Source organism: Grus americana, chromosome 6 (assembly GCF_028858705.1).
Source record: "Grus americana isolate bGruAme1 chromosome 6, bGruAme1.mat, whole genome shotgun sequence".
NCBI lineage: Eukaryota > Metazoa > Chordata > Aves > Gruiformes > Gruidae > Grus > Grus americana.
The window spans coordinates 22,848,675-22,862,081 of NC_072857.1; the positions used below are offsets into that span (position 1 = coordinate 22,848,675).

Consider the following 13,407-nt stretch of genomic DNA (forward strand, 5'->3'; position numbering starts at 1 on the left):
CAGACTTAGCAGTAAGCCTAGACTTCTTCTAGATAACAGGAACCTCATCTCTTGTCCTGCAAATCAAACCTTTAGCTCTAAGTCTCTCCCTTTTTCAAGCACTATCTCAAAGTTCACCCACGTCCAAAATATCAAATTAACCAAGTCTATTAATATTATATGATCCAGGTGAGTTATTGTGCCCCAATGTTCAGCCCCAGGATTTCCCGAAGTGCCAGTAACAGTGTGGGCAAGGAGGATGACAAGTATTTCCTTTCCTCCCCACCTGACCATCAATCAGCTAACTCACAGGGTTAACTAGGGAGACAGATAGAGCAGAATGAGAGAGTAGAATTTCTTTTATCTTGATCGGTACCGAGACTTCAGGAGCACCAATGTGAATTAATCTTTCTTCAATGTGAGGACCTGACCTATATGGGGCATTCCAGAGACTGCACCAATGCCTTACCCAATGGTATAAATGCTTTCTTCTATTTGGCCCTAAGATGACTGATAAATCTTAAGACTGGATTTGTCTCTTGTACAGGTCTCTTAACAGGTAGTCTGACATCTTGAAAATGGACCATTGTTCAAAGCTTTTTTCTTTAAATAAAGAATTCTTTGCGATAATTAGGAGATCATTACCCATAGGTTCAAAAATGTAATTTTGGAGTTTTTAACAAAGATTTTCAGGCTTTTCTATTGCTTCAGCACTGAATGGATTTTTTTCTAGTCTGATATGCCTCTATATTGGCAATGCTGCATAACTTTGTGTCACTAAGAAATACCACAAAGAAACATAAACATTTGGCAGCCCTTTTTGTGTCAAGACTTTTAACAGATAAATTATTCCAAGACCTAGAACAGCACACAGCTAACTCCTCCAGTAGTTACCCAGATAGTGTACGTATCACTGCTACTACCCTCTAGCCAGTTCTTTACCTATCCTATAATTCTGCTAGTGATCTCTATTTCCATGTTTAATTCTCATATATCGCTTTATCAAATTAAAATTTGCTTTCATCCAGATAAACGAGACAGACTGCATTCCTTCTCAGTATAGAAAAATCTATTCTATGTCATGTTACAGAACTCTGCACTGAAGAAACACATCTAATTATTTTGGCACAGCCAACTATGAATAGATTTACAGTGATTTTATCCCACTTTCCAATTACCTCCATGTTCTAAACAATACTTTCCTTCAACATTTATGGATTATGTTGCATATTAGAAAGTCAAAATCCTAGGTATGCAATATCTAAGAGATGGATCTCTTGTTCCTTTTTTCAATACAACAGCAGTATTTGCTGTGCTTCAACCCTACTGTACCACTCCAATATGCTGCCGTTTCCTAGGCCAGTTCCTTGAGAATATTGCAGTGCAGACTATTCAGTTTCACTGCTGCTGACAGTAATTATAAGGCATTATAATTTTGTTGCTTATGCCAGAAAGTTCCTAAAATTTTGTGGTGGGTTGAGCCTGGCTGGGGGCCAGGTGCCCACCAGAGCCGCTCTCTCACTCCCCTCATTCACTAGACAGGGGAGAAAAGGCATAACGAAATGCTTGTAGGTCGAGATAAGGACAGGGAGAGATCACTCACTAATTATCGGCACGAGCAAAACAGACCAAACTTAGAGAGGGAATTCATCTAATTTATTACTAGGCAAAACAGAGTAGAGGAATGAGAAAATAAAATCAACTCTTAAAACACTTCCCCCCCACCCCTCCCATCTTCCCGGGCTCAACTTCACTCCCGGCTTCAACCTTCCCCCCCACTCAGCGGCACAGGGGGACGGGGAGCGGGGGTTACGGTCAGTTCAGCACATGTTGTTTCTGCCGCTTCTTCATCCTCAGGGGGAGGACTCCTCTCATCGTTCCCCTGCTCCAGCATGGAGTCCCTCTCACGGGGTGCAGACCTTCAGGAGCAAACTGCTCCAGCGTGGGGTCCCCCACGGGGTCACAAGTCCTGCCAGCAAACCTGCCCTGGCGTGGGCTCCCCTCTTCACGGGTCCACCGGTCCGGCCTGGAACTTGCTCCAGCGTGGGCTTCCCACGGGCCGCAGCCTCCTTCAGGTGCCTCCACCTGCTCCGGCGTGGGGTCCTCCACGGGCTGCAGGTGGAATCGCTACACCCCCTCATCCTTCCTCCATGGGCTGCAGGGGGACAGCCTGCTTCACCATGGCCTTCACCACAGGCTGCAGGGGGATCTCTGCTCCGGCGCCTGGAGCTCCTCCTCCCCCTCCATCTGCACTGACCTTGGTGTCTGCAGAGTTTCTTACATCTTCTCACTCCTCTCTCCGGCTGCAAAAGCTCTCTCCCTCTAAGTGTTTTTCTACTTCTTAAATATGTTATCACAGAGGCGCTGATTGGCTTGGCCTTGGCCAGCGGCGGGCCCGTCTTGGAGCCGGCTGGCATTGGCTCTGTCAGACACAGGGGGAGCTTCTAGCAGCTTCTCACAGAAGCCACCCCTGTAGCCCCCCCGCTACCAAAACCCTGCCACGCAAACCCAACACAAATTTCTATCATCTCTAATTTCAACTCTCATTGGTTGCAGGAAGGATAGGCTACTAGAACAATAGAAGTAGGAAATCTCATTCAAGTTCTTTGAACAAAGCATGTCTCTATGAAGCAACACTTACAAAGAAATGAATTTTAGACAAACTACGTAACTCTTCTACTAATAGCATGTTGCATCATGAAGACTTCCAGATATGGAGCCCATTGATATGTATCTGTAAGTGACATTTCCTAGCTCAGTTAGAAACCAAAAAAAGCTAATACAGATGTTGTTAAAACTATTTCCTCTCCCCTTTTGATGAAATTTTGTCTTCAGGTTAAACTTTCACCATTCCTCTCCCAAAAGACACACTAAAGAGAAGTATGACAAAAACTATGCTTTGTAAATATTAAAATGGAAATCGGTCTCATCCCAACTTCCCCATCTCTCTAGACAACTACACTGTACAATAATCCATAGAAAAGGAAGAATAAAATTAAATTTTTAAATATACCTGAAAAACAAGCAATCAGATATTATAATCTGTAATCCCTTTTCCCCCTTACCTACTGAAAAGAAATACAAACCACAAAGGTATTTTGGATGAGTGGCTACAATTCTTAAAAAGTATACAGAGTTGTATCACAGCTGCAAGTTACCCATGCAGTAGCGTGTGATTCTTATGGGCAATTACCAACCCAGTTCACGTTTTACTTGTCCATCCCTTCCAATGACAAATGGGGGGGGGAGGGAGGATACATAATTTATCATTCAAAACCCAACGCCTGTCTTATGAAGCAAAAATACAGAATTTTTAAGGCTAACAGTCAAAACTTTGTGCGTTGTAATTTGATTAAATACAAACAATAACTATCTAATTTGTTTACATGTTAGTTTACCTTGGCTGCTTTCACTCTGAGTGTCTGCTTTTCTTTTTCTTCCTCTGGAAGGTTCCGACTGTTTCTTCTCTGGAGTCTACAAACAACAAAAAGAACACGATCCAATAGCAGCTCTATTTATTTATATTATTGCTATATTACTGTGACATAAATTTAAAACCTCATTAATAAAACATGATTTCACAATTCAGCAGGGATGTAATTTCAGATCATAGTTAAAGTAGATAATATGATCCTTGGTCAATCAGATAAATACAAGCTAGATAAGACATTTAAGAAAGTGACAAATAATTCTTAAGTAATTTCCCAAAAGACCATTCTACATATTAATTGTTAAGCAAGTATACCTTTTCATCCATTCTGGGGTTTAGGAACAACCAATTTGGTTTCACTTATGGCTAAATTTTACCAAGATTTTCATATTATAGTTGTGGGTGTTTTAAAGCTTAATACTTAGTGAAATAAGCTGTTTCTTGATGGTGTTTTCTACACATTGCCACAGTATAAACACAACATTGTAGTGCTTCAACAGGAAGCCAGTAATGCTATGCATTCTAGGAAGTGCAGAAGTCATCTCCAAACTGATATAAACTGTAGATTTCTAGAATCTGCTTAGGATTTAAAAAAAAGGAAAAGGAAAAAAGAGAGAGAGAACGCAATAGCTCAGAAATTGACTATTGACTATCTATCCACTTGGAAAGTGTCGTCATCCCCTCCTCATGATATCTGTATCTCAAGGAAGTCAGACATCAATGATAAGTGAAAAGATACAGACCTGTTAAAAATTTATTCCAGAAATATTATATATAGTTGCCTAGAAACTACAATCAGCATGTACAACAGATAACAAGAAAGGGCTGTGATCAGAAGCATGTCTAAATTATATTTGCTCTCCCTTGATCTGAGGATTCAAAACAGTTAGTCTCCCCAGTGTAAGTTAAATTCTACAAGCTGCTCTGGTTCAAGGAAAAGATACTGCAGCTCTGTGTGTATTCAGCCTCCGAACAGCCTCATACCAGTAACTGGAGAAAGCATAGAAGCCATTACATGAACTCCATTTTACAAGAAATCAATGGTCCCTAACATTTCGGACTAAATTTGAGATCAGTGATAAGATGCTTCATGTTTTTATGACACCATCATTTTATCATTTCACTGTATTTGTTGCTTTGTGTTCCAAGTATTCTTTCTCACCACGGCAAATGATATCAAAACTGAAATTTCAACTCATCATTAAAAGCATTTCAGTGGATATCTTCAAATATAAACTTACTACAAATATCCTAAAATATTTACTTTGGCAAAGAACCACTTTAAGTTACCTGTGATCCGTAGAAAATTATCAGTCTATAAAAGAACAGTCGGGACAAGAAAGGTCTTGCTTATCTGTATTATGTATTTTTTGGCTCTGTGAATAGCTTCATAAAAACGTATTTGGAAGTTTTACAATTGTAAGTGTTGTATTAACAGGCTTAAATGAAGTTCAAATTACACACATTTTTATTTTAAATACACTCTTCCAACCAAAATCTGCATCTTTTAGAGTGCTATCGTACATTAGCGAACTGTACAACAGAGACTCCTGGAAATGAAGTTATTTCAAGACTGTATGATTCTAAAAGCAGAAACCATAGCCTAGAAGTATTACTTTTAATAATTTGTGATTACTGCCAGGTAAATAGGTAACATTAAGCTATCTTTCCACAAAACTAAATAAAAACTATTTAACAAAGCGTTTACATGTTATTATTTTCCAGCTGCCAATTTTGCAGTTATCATTCTAACGTAGTCAGTTTTACCTACCATATGAAGCAAAAAAAAGCTGTTTAAAAGCTAGTTAATGACTAAACATTTAAGGTTTCCCCCACCAAAATTAGTTTCCAACTGCAGTGACTGATGTCTTTTATTTAAAACCCAGACATTTAAAGAAGTTTATAGTTTTAAAACTGAAACTCAAATAATTCATAACTGCCTATTTCCTTGAACTCTTCTGATTTCTTTCAGTGTTTAATTTAAGCTTCCAAACTAAAAAGTATTAGCACACTAATGAGGTTATTAATGAGGTTACCCAACAAGGTCATGTTCACCTTTTCCAAGTATAAAATTCACATGATAATGTACAGCATGCATCAATCACTAGAAAATATTCTCCAAAATCCTTTCTAATGAATGGAATCATATGAATTACAAGAAATTGAAGACTAAAGGGGCTGAGGCATATCCTTCTGATAAACAAAGATTGAAGCTGCTTTCAGTCACTTCAGAAGGATTTACATATAGCTGAGATTTAGATTAAAATCCTACTATTTCATAAGCAAGACAAAATAGTTTTGAAGTTATGCAAAGTTAGATTGCAAAGCTATGTTAAAGTTACCCACAGCCTAGCATATTAGCAGAGCCTCATACATCATGGTCTTGATCCTAGTTTACCCCTCAATTTTAATGTGCTTCCCCTGAATCTTCCCTTCACATTTATAGTTTTAAATCTTGGCTTTTCACATCCTCTTTTATAAAATAAACATTTCTAAGTATCAATTCTCAACTAGTTAATCTCCTTTAAAAAAATACTCAATTAAGTATTTTTAGATATTTTATGTACAGTTAAATACTTTCTACCATTATTGTAGAACTGGTAACAGCATAACTCGGGAAGTTATTGTTGTAGAGGGGGGAAAAAAAAATCATGTGTAGGAAATTAAAAGTTTTAATTTTTTGGTCTCTCAACACTTAAATCTCCAGTATGCTTAACAGTTACATTTTTTTTTGTAGCTGTTAGTATTTTTCATATGCATAATGAATGAGTTGATAGTTTTCCACAATTGTTTTCTTCTAAATCCTCCCCTCCCCTCCAAAGCATTACAACGACAGCAAACAAATACAGCAGTGCTGTTTTCCTCTGCAACACATTATAAATTCCAATTACATCAAACCTTCAGTTACTTCTGAAATTACATTCATAATGAGGGTTCTGTATTATTGGGAACCGCAGCAACTAAACAGCTACAAGCAAGCAGAGCAAAACATTTAAATAACTAATCAAACTGGACAAATCAAGCCACAGACAAAGCTGTCCTCCTTTAAATAATTCACTATCTACAGAGACTAGAAAATACTACTTATAAATAAAAAAAAGTATTTGTAACCAAAACAAGGAGTACTCCTCTACTTTAATGAGGAATGGTAAGGAAGGCCAACCTATTGGGAAGACTACCAGAAGCACTTGTTCACAACCTGAGGTAGCCAATTTAGGACTCAACTACAAGTAGCTAAAACACACTGAAATTAAGACCTATGTACCACAGCAACAAAGCATTTAATAAAATCATGTATACATTTAGAAAGAAACTGGAATACAGGTCTGGATATTAAGATCAAACATCCAACTAATGTTTATCACTCACAATGCTGACCTGAATCCAGAATAAAGCCTGGTTTCAAGTTATTTTGCAATCAAAGTTTACCTCTGTGAAGTATCTCAATTAAAACTACTATTCAGATAAGTTGCCCCTCTTCATAGATCCATCAGATAGAAAAGAAAAAGAAAAAAAAAAAGACTACAGTTCTAATAGTTGTATTTTCTGCAATCCCATGTGCAAAGTAAAAAAGAAAAAATTCACAACAGAAAAACAAAAAGATGGGAAGGGAGGGTCCTTTTTTTGCATTATGAAGTGGTACTAGGTAAGAAAACACACAGTGACAACTGCAACTAGTTTCTAGAGTATTTTCAAAGATGTAGCCAAAGACTAGCAAAACTTTATCTGTGCTGATGAAAACCTTATTACTTATTAAACAAAAGACAGCAAACTGTTTAAGCATTTTCAGCTCCAATAGCTGTATGTATCCTCATAGCATGACTACATAGATAATGAAAAAGCAGAAGCAGCTAGTTTCATGACCAAAAATCCAAAGGAACTTTTATGAAGTCATGTCTCTTCCTCCAAGAGACGGTATCTTTTAGTAATGTATGTTTTTTCCTATCTAGCTGTGTATTTTGCATTTTACTTTAAAAGCTTCTATATAAAATAAGACATCAAATTGGAATATAAAATTATAACTTGTTAACATTAAAATTTTGAGGTAATAATAAATCTGCCCCATATACTTACCTCTGATTCTTTATCACTTAAAGATCCCAAGCTTCCAAAACTGTGATTTGAACTTTCGTTATTTGTTGAGGCCTACCAAGAAAAATAAAATACTAAACATTATATACAGATCTATAAAACAGCTAATCCACTCTCAAAAATTGATTAACTATTGAGCACTTGTGACTTCAAGGGGAGTAAGAAGTGTGACAGGTGGATGTTTTGACAATGCACAGTAAATTCTGTATTTTGATTGCTTTTAAATCAAGTAAACCCCGAGAACATTCAAAAATGTTTCAGTCTTATTTGGGAATAGCAAAACAACCAATGAAAAACCCTACCAAATGATTCCACAAAATGCACTTAAAAAGCCAATATTGCTGAAAGTGCTGGAGACTACTAAAATTTTCATTTTTCAAAGAAAAAGAGGGTTTCATTTTCTCTAAGACAGATACTAAGCTATTGCAGAGATTTTTTTTTTTTAATCTATTCAATGACAGAAAATTACAACCTATTGTCAATATTATTCTATATTCTTAAAACAAACGATTTCCCCCAAAGTAACAAATTTAGACTAGTGAGGGGAAGAAAAAAAGGATAAAAACTATGAAATAGTCTCCAGTTACAATATTCATTTAGAAATTTTCTAAGGCTGATTTATTCAGTGATCTTTTGAACACAGAATGGCAACAAGGACATTTTATTCAAAGAGTGTTCCGCATTCACGTAACAAAAAAATGCCAACATCAGTTGAGCTTTTTTATATTAAAAAAAAAATAAAAATCAAAATCTTATACCACGGGATTATTCTCTTCCATATAGGAAGGCAGAACAAATACTTTGAAGTGGAACAACAACCAGTTCCAAGGCAAACACTCGGCTTACTTCAAAGCATTAAATTCCAGCGCTGCATCAGTTTGCAGGACAATACTGATCTGTGATATCTTCTGAATAACTAGCTCATCTCTGAATTAAAATTTCTGAAGAAATGTTAACTAACGCCACAAAATTTCCACGCGTGTTCCCCCCCAGCAGCCTCTAGCATAGAAATGCTCATATGTAGTTCTTCCTTGCAATGTCTCAGTATTTGGTCATTGGAGTCAGCTAAGACAATAATCTCAGTAACCTATATTCATACTTCCACCCTTGCTTACTGAAAAAGCTTGAAGATGATGGGCTTTTTCCCCCCCCAACAATTCCAAAATTCTTCAGCAAAACAGTAGATAAAGGTAGGCTTTCAAAATAGTAGTCCCAATAAATAAAAGTCCATCTCAATTTAATTACTGGAAGAATAATGACCTAGAATGCTTCCGAAAATAACCAGTAAGTGCAGCTGCAACCTCTGTATTGTCTTGCTAGGTTAGGAAAATGAGAATTTGGTATGTGTGGATTTGGGTACGTATGTGAGGAGGAAGTATTCTCATTTTTAAATTCAAAGTGAAAGCAAACCAATGGAGATCATATTCATACATCACATTTTCCCAGTTACCTCTGCACATCAGATCAAAAACGTTTTATCAGTTTTTTTAAGAAAAATCAGATAAGCCTCTGTCAACATCCCCTACCAAGACTAAAAACTATATTTAAAAAAAAAAAAAAAAAAAAAAAAAAAGCAAGCATATTCCAAACACAGCCCAGATCAGCTACTACACTTCAGTGTTATCTGCCTGGATACACTGAATGGTCAGAAATAAAAGAAATACAAACAAACCTGATATATTTGCCATTTTACTGAGGGTGGCATAAACCACAGGACTAGATATTGGCATTCTTCTCTACTGCCCTGCCTCCCAAAACCAAACAAAAAGTAAGCGGGAGAAAGAAGAGGTATTGCACTGTATACTGAAGATCACTGGTGGAATATTTCTGGTCGAAGGTAGGAAGAACAGTGTCTTAGGTTAGGATCTGCATCAATCAGAAAACAGCGATAGTAGTATCTTCTGCAAACAATTATCAAAACATTTGGTAGTATTAAAAAACTACACTTTATCCAGATATCCATTTGGGAACCAACTGGATTAGATACAATTATCTGTTCAAACAGATCTTGGAATGTGTAAGGGACACGAAATTTATGTTTTACATGAAGGGTAAGTTTGTTAATAGTCATCAATACATCACATGTCTCCAGAAATTTCATTAACATCTACTATCAGGTAGTATTTTGTTATGTAATCTAGACTGGTAATTATAATGTGGAACAGGAAGTGAAAAATACTAACCAAGTTTGTGTAAAATTCTTAAAATATGAGGACACTGCAAACACTTTGGAAACAGAATTGAAAACTACTTTGGTCACGGGGGAAATGTGCCTAAAAATTAGTATTATATCTTTTTAACATCAGTTTATTAAGTCCTATACCTGGTGTAGAACATTCAAACGTACAAATACTAAATGAAGTATTTCTGTCTAGGCAATAGTATTGCAGAAATGAGTCTTGGAAGCTGAAGCTAGTAACTTGAACAGAATTTATAATAAAGGCAAATTTATTTTGCAGATGTATCAACTGAAGGGTAATATATGACATATGGAAGGTAATTAAGCCCCGCTATTCAATGTTCATAAGGTTTTTCCTGAAGTGTTGCATCCCGGTTTAGATACTAACAGACAGACTGCAGAATGTCTACAATGAAAGTAGGTAAAATTGATATAAATGTCTGGAAAAGTTGAAAGAATTTGGCTTTGTTAATCTAGATATATTAGTCTTCAAACAAGTTTAATCTTAAAAACAGAGGGCACACCAGACTCCCTGTGTCTATTTCAAGCCGAACTGTAAGTAGTTGGCCATCTGCAGAAGGGACAGCTCCAATTAAATACTGGGAAAAACTTCCATCTCTGATCACATGTGCACTACAGCAAAACCAAAAAGAGCCTGTATATGCCTGTTCTTTGGTGTTTTTAAGAACAATTCCATGTCCATGTCATAGACAGGTTTAGGATAAACAATCCTATCTCAAAGCAAAATAACATACTAGTAAGGATTTTCCTGAGAGTCTCTTCCAACTCAATACTTTTGCAAGTAAATCGCATGGGCAATATACAAGTGAGACAGTGTGAGATAAATTAGTATTTCAAAGATGGTAGATCTGTATGACTGCTCTTAGAACTTACTTTAGCTCCAACGCTGCAACTTCCAGTACTCCCAGTGCTGCCACTTACTACTCCTGTAAATCTTGCCTCCAACAATTCTTGCCTTCTTGGGTCCAGGCTATGAAGCTCATCCATTGCTCCTAAAAAAGGATAAATAAATTCATTATATTCCCTAATACTTGCAGTGGAATATTTTACAAACAAGCCAAACTTACCACTGGCCTATGCAAAGTAAGGATTTATACCCTCAACAATGATTTACCATCTGTTATCTAATAACAAATGCACTCAGTGAATTCCAGAAATTTTGGGGAAAAGTTCTGTGTTTCAGAATAGCCTTGTCAATTCTGGTGAAAACTAGAACCTGTTAGAGGCGTGCAAGAGACATGGAGACTGCAGCGTGCGATACGCCAACCAGGCAATTATTTATAGATTAAAAACTAGCTGAGAGGAGCAAAACACTTTCCAGCATAAAACCTCCCAATACTGCAATTCCCCATTTTCCATATTATTTCAATTGTTTAGGCTATCAGCATATCAATGTCCAAGACAAACAAGTAAGAATCATAGGAAAAAAAGGAAAATCAGAAGGTAGACCACAGCCCCCAACATGTGCAAGGAAATGCAGGGTTATATGGAGATTAGAAGGGCAGAGAAGCAAGGAGTGGGATCAGCAATACAAAAGGAGCCAAGAGTAACAGAGACCCTTGCACGGGTGGTGCCTCTGACAGAGCCCTGCTAAGCAGGGTAAAGCAGTGCTGCTGGCATTGGCAGGGAAAATAAGGTGGAAGGAAATGGAGGAACAAAAGGAGTTTCTGATGAGCTCAGCCTACATGAGTAGGCTGCAACATTATGTGCAGCTTTCTAATCTGTATTTAAATCACTTATGGCTGTTTAATGAGTCTGAAAGATGATCTATACAAATAGTCTTCCGTATTTACATAAACTGCGTTCTTTGTTTTTATCTTTTCAACTACTTGAACATTCAGTTTATCTTCACTTAGAAACATTTCAGTTGCTTTATTTTAAATAAGTTATTTAATGCCAAAGTCTTTATGCACTATTTTAATAGCATACCCCTCAAGTACCATATAAAGTGATATAGCCTCAATTTTTTCAACTAAGACACAACAAGTTTGTGCTTTTCAGTCCCACAGGACAACACAGGAGTTGAGAAAGGACTGCAAGTAATAACTATGTATAGTCAAATGGTGCTATGAAAAAAAGCTTCTGGAATTCCCTTTTCATGAAAACTACAGCTTGCAAAGTTTAAGTGCTCCTATGAACTTCTACCCATCAGCTAAGCATCTTGACAACCAAGGCATCAGCATAGCTTTCTTCACCAATAAGCCACAAGACATTTTCTTATATGACTCTTGGGTATCTCACAAATCTTTAACACTCAACAACTATACAGGCCTTTTTGTACCACACATTTTGGCCACTCCTGGCCATGCAGCTAAACCTCCTGGTAGGGAAAGCACTGGCTCTGCTATCTGGCTAATTCAAGTTGCCCTTGTTCCTGTGGGAAGGCAGATGACGGCAAGTGTGGTGTCAGTGCTCCTTTACCACAGAGCCCAGTACCCAGACCTCCTCTGATGGAGAAAACCACACCAAGAGAAAAACAGTTGGGAAGGAGACATTTGGCAACTGTGCTGTTGGCAGAGCCTTCTTTTGAAAAATCTGCAAGTGGCAGGTTGAGGATACCACATTTTGTTTCTGGAGGTGGGGTACTTTACCCAAACACAGCCACATACGGAGCTGGAGGTCTCTTTTCCAGCAATGCAGGGGAACTACCCAGTTTGAAACCACAGCTTATTATCAGCAGTTGTAACGCTGCTTCTGAACTTGCCTAGTAAGAATTCCTCCAATTTCTACATATTTTAGATTGTAAGCTCTCCGGGGTAAAGACTGTTTTACTATGTGTATGCACAGTGCAGAACAATCAGGAATCTACTTTAAACTCTTGCTTCCTAAAATGCGCTTGTGTATTGTTTCCAAGAGTTTCAGAAACAAATTGTACACTTCTCATATGCACAAAAAAATATTTCTTACATTTACACATTGTGCAATAAGCCTTCTTTTTTTAAAAAAAAAAGGCAGATGTGTACAGCATACCTTTTGAAGTATGTACGTAATCTCTACCTTAATGGGAAAGTATTGCTCTGAAAAAGCATAAGAAACTAATCACAACAGATTTGTCAGGCAAGTTTAAATGAGTATAATTTTGCTTCATAACAGTAAAAGTGTTTAAGTGTGTGCCACACTGAAATAACCAATTTTAGTTTACCAAAGTAACCCATTTAATGAAGCAGGACTAGAAATATTTTGATTTACTAGCCTACTTGATAGTCACTGCCCTCAAAAGTTCAGAGCTTACTTAAAATTAACGACGTATTTCTACCAATTACAAACCCTGCATCTATTACAGAAACAGATACTACCATACCCCATATTGTTTATTTTATGAAATATGGGAAAGTGATAATCACTGTGGATAGTTAAGGCTCATTTGAAGTGCTGCAGGGTGAAATTGCTACTGCAGGTCTCATGTACTGTATCTAGATACTAATGCACTAAATAGATCAGCACCCTTGGGTTACCTTACCAGTCAGAAATGGTAATGTAGCAGGTAGAGGGGTAGTCAGTCCACAGCACAGATGAAATACAATGCTTCATTTTTTTCTGCTCAGATTTTAGAGCCTACACATGCTTATTAATGTACTGTATTCTCTTCATTATTTCTGCTGGAGTGGTTTTTTTTGTTATGTTGGGGGGGGGTTGGTTTGTATTTTTGATATTTTTGTTAAATATACAGAACCAAAAAGCACCACACACTCTGCCACCCTTGTGA

At 37.1% G+C, this 13,407-nt stretch overlaps 1 protein-coding gene across 5 annotated transcripts in view; it reads right to left on the reverse strand.

The window, feature by feature from the left end:
• TLK1 (tousled like kinase 1) overlaps positions 1-13,407 on the reverse strand; it is a 70,087-nt gene that overhangs the window by 32,109 nt on the left and 24,571 nt on the right. For all 5 annotated transcript variants that reach the window (XM_054829298.1, XM_054829296.1, XM_054829295.1 and 2 more), the window contains 3 exons: positions 10,575-10,693; positions 7,484-7,555; positions 3,378-3,453 (listed from right to left, as the gene is read on the reverse strand). In XM_054829298.1, coding sequence (XP_054685273.1) covers positions 3,378-3,453; positions 7,484-7,555; positions 10,575-10,688 — 262 coding nt within the window. In that variant the 5' untranslated portion in view covers positions 10,689-10,693. The remainder of the gene's footprint in view (positions 1-3,377; positions 3,454-7,483; positions 7,556-10,574; positions 10,694-13,407) is intronic.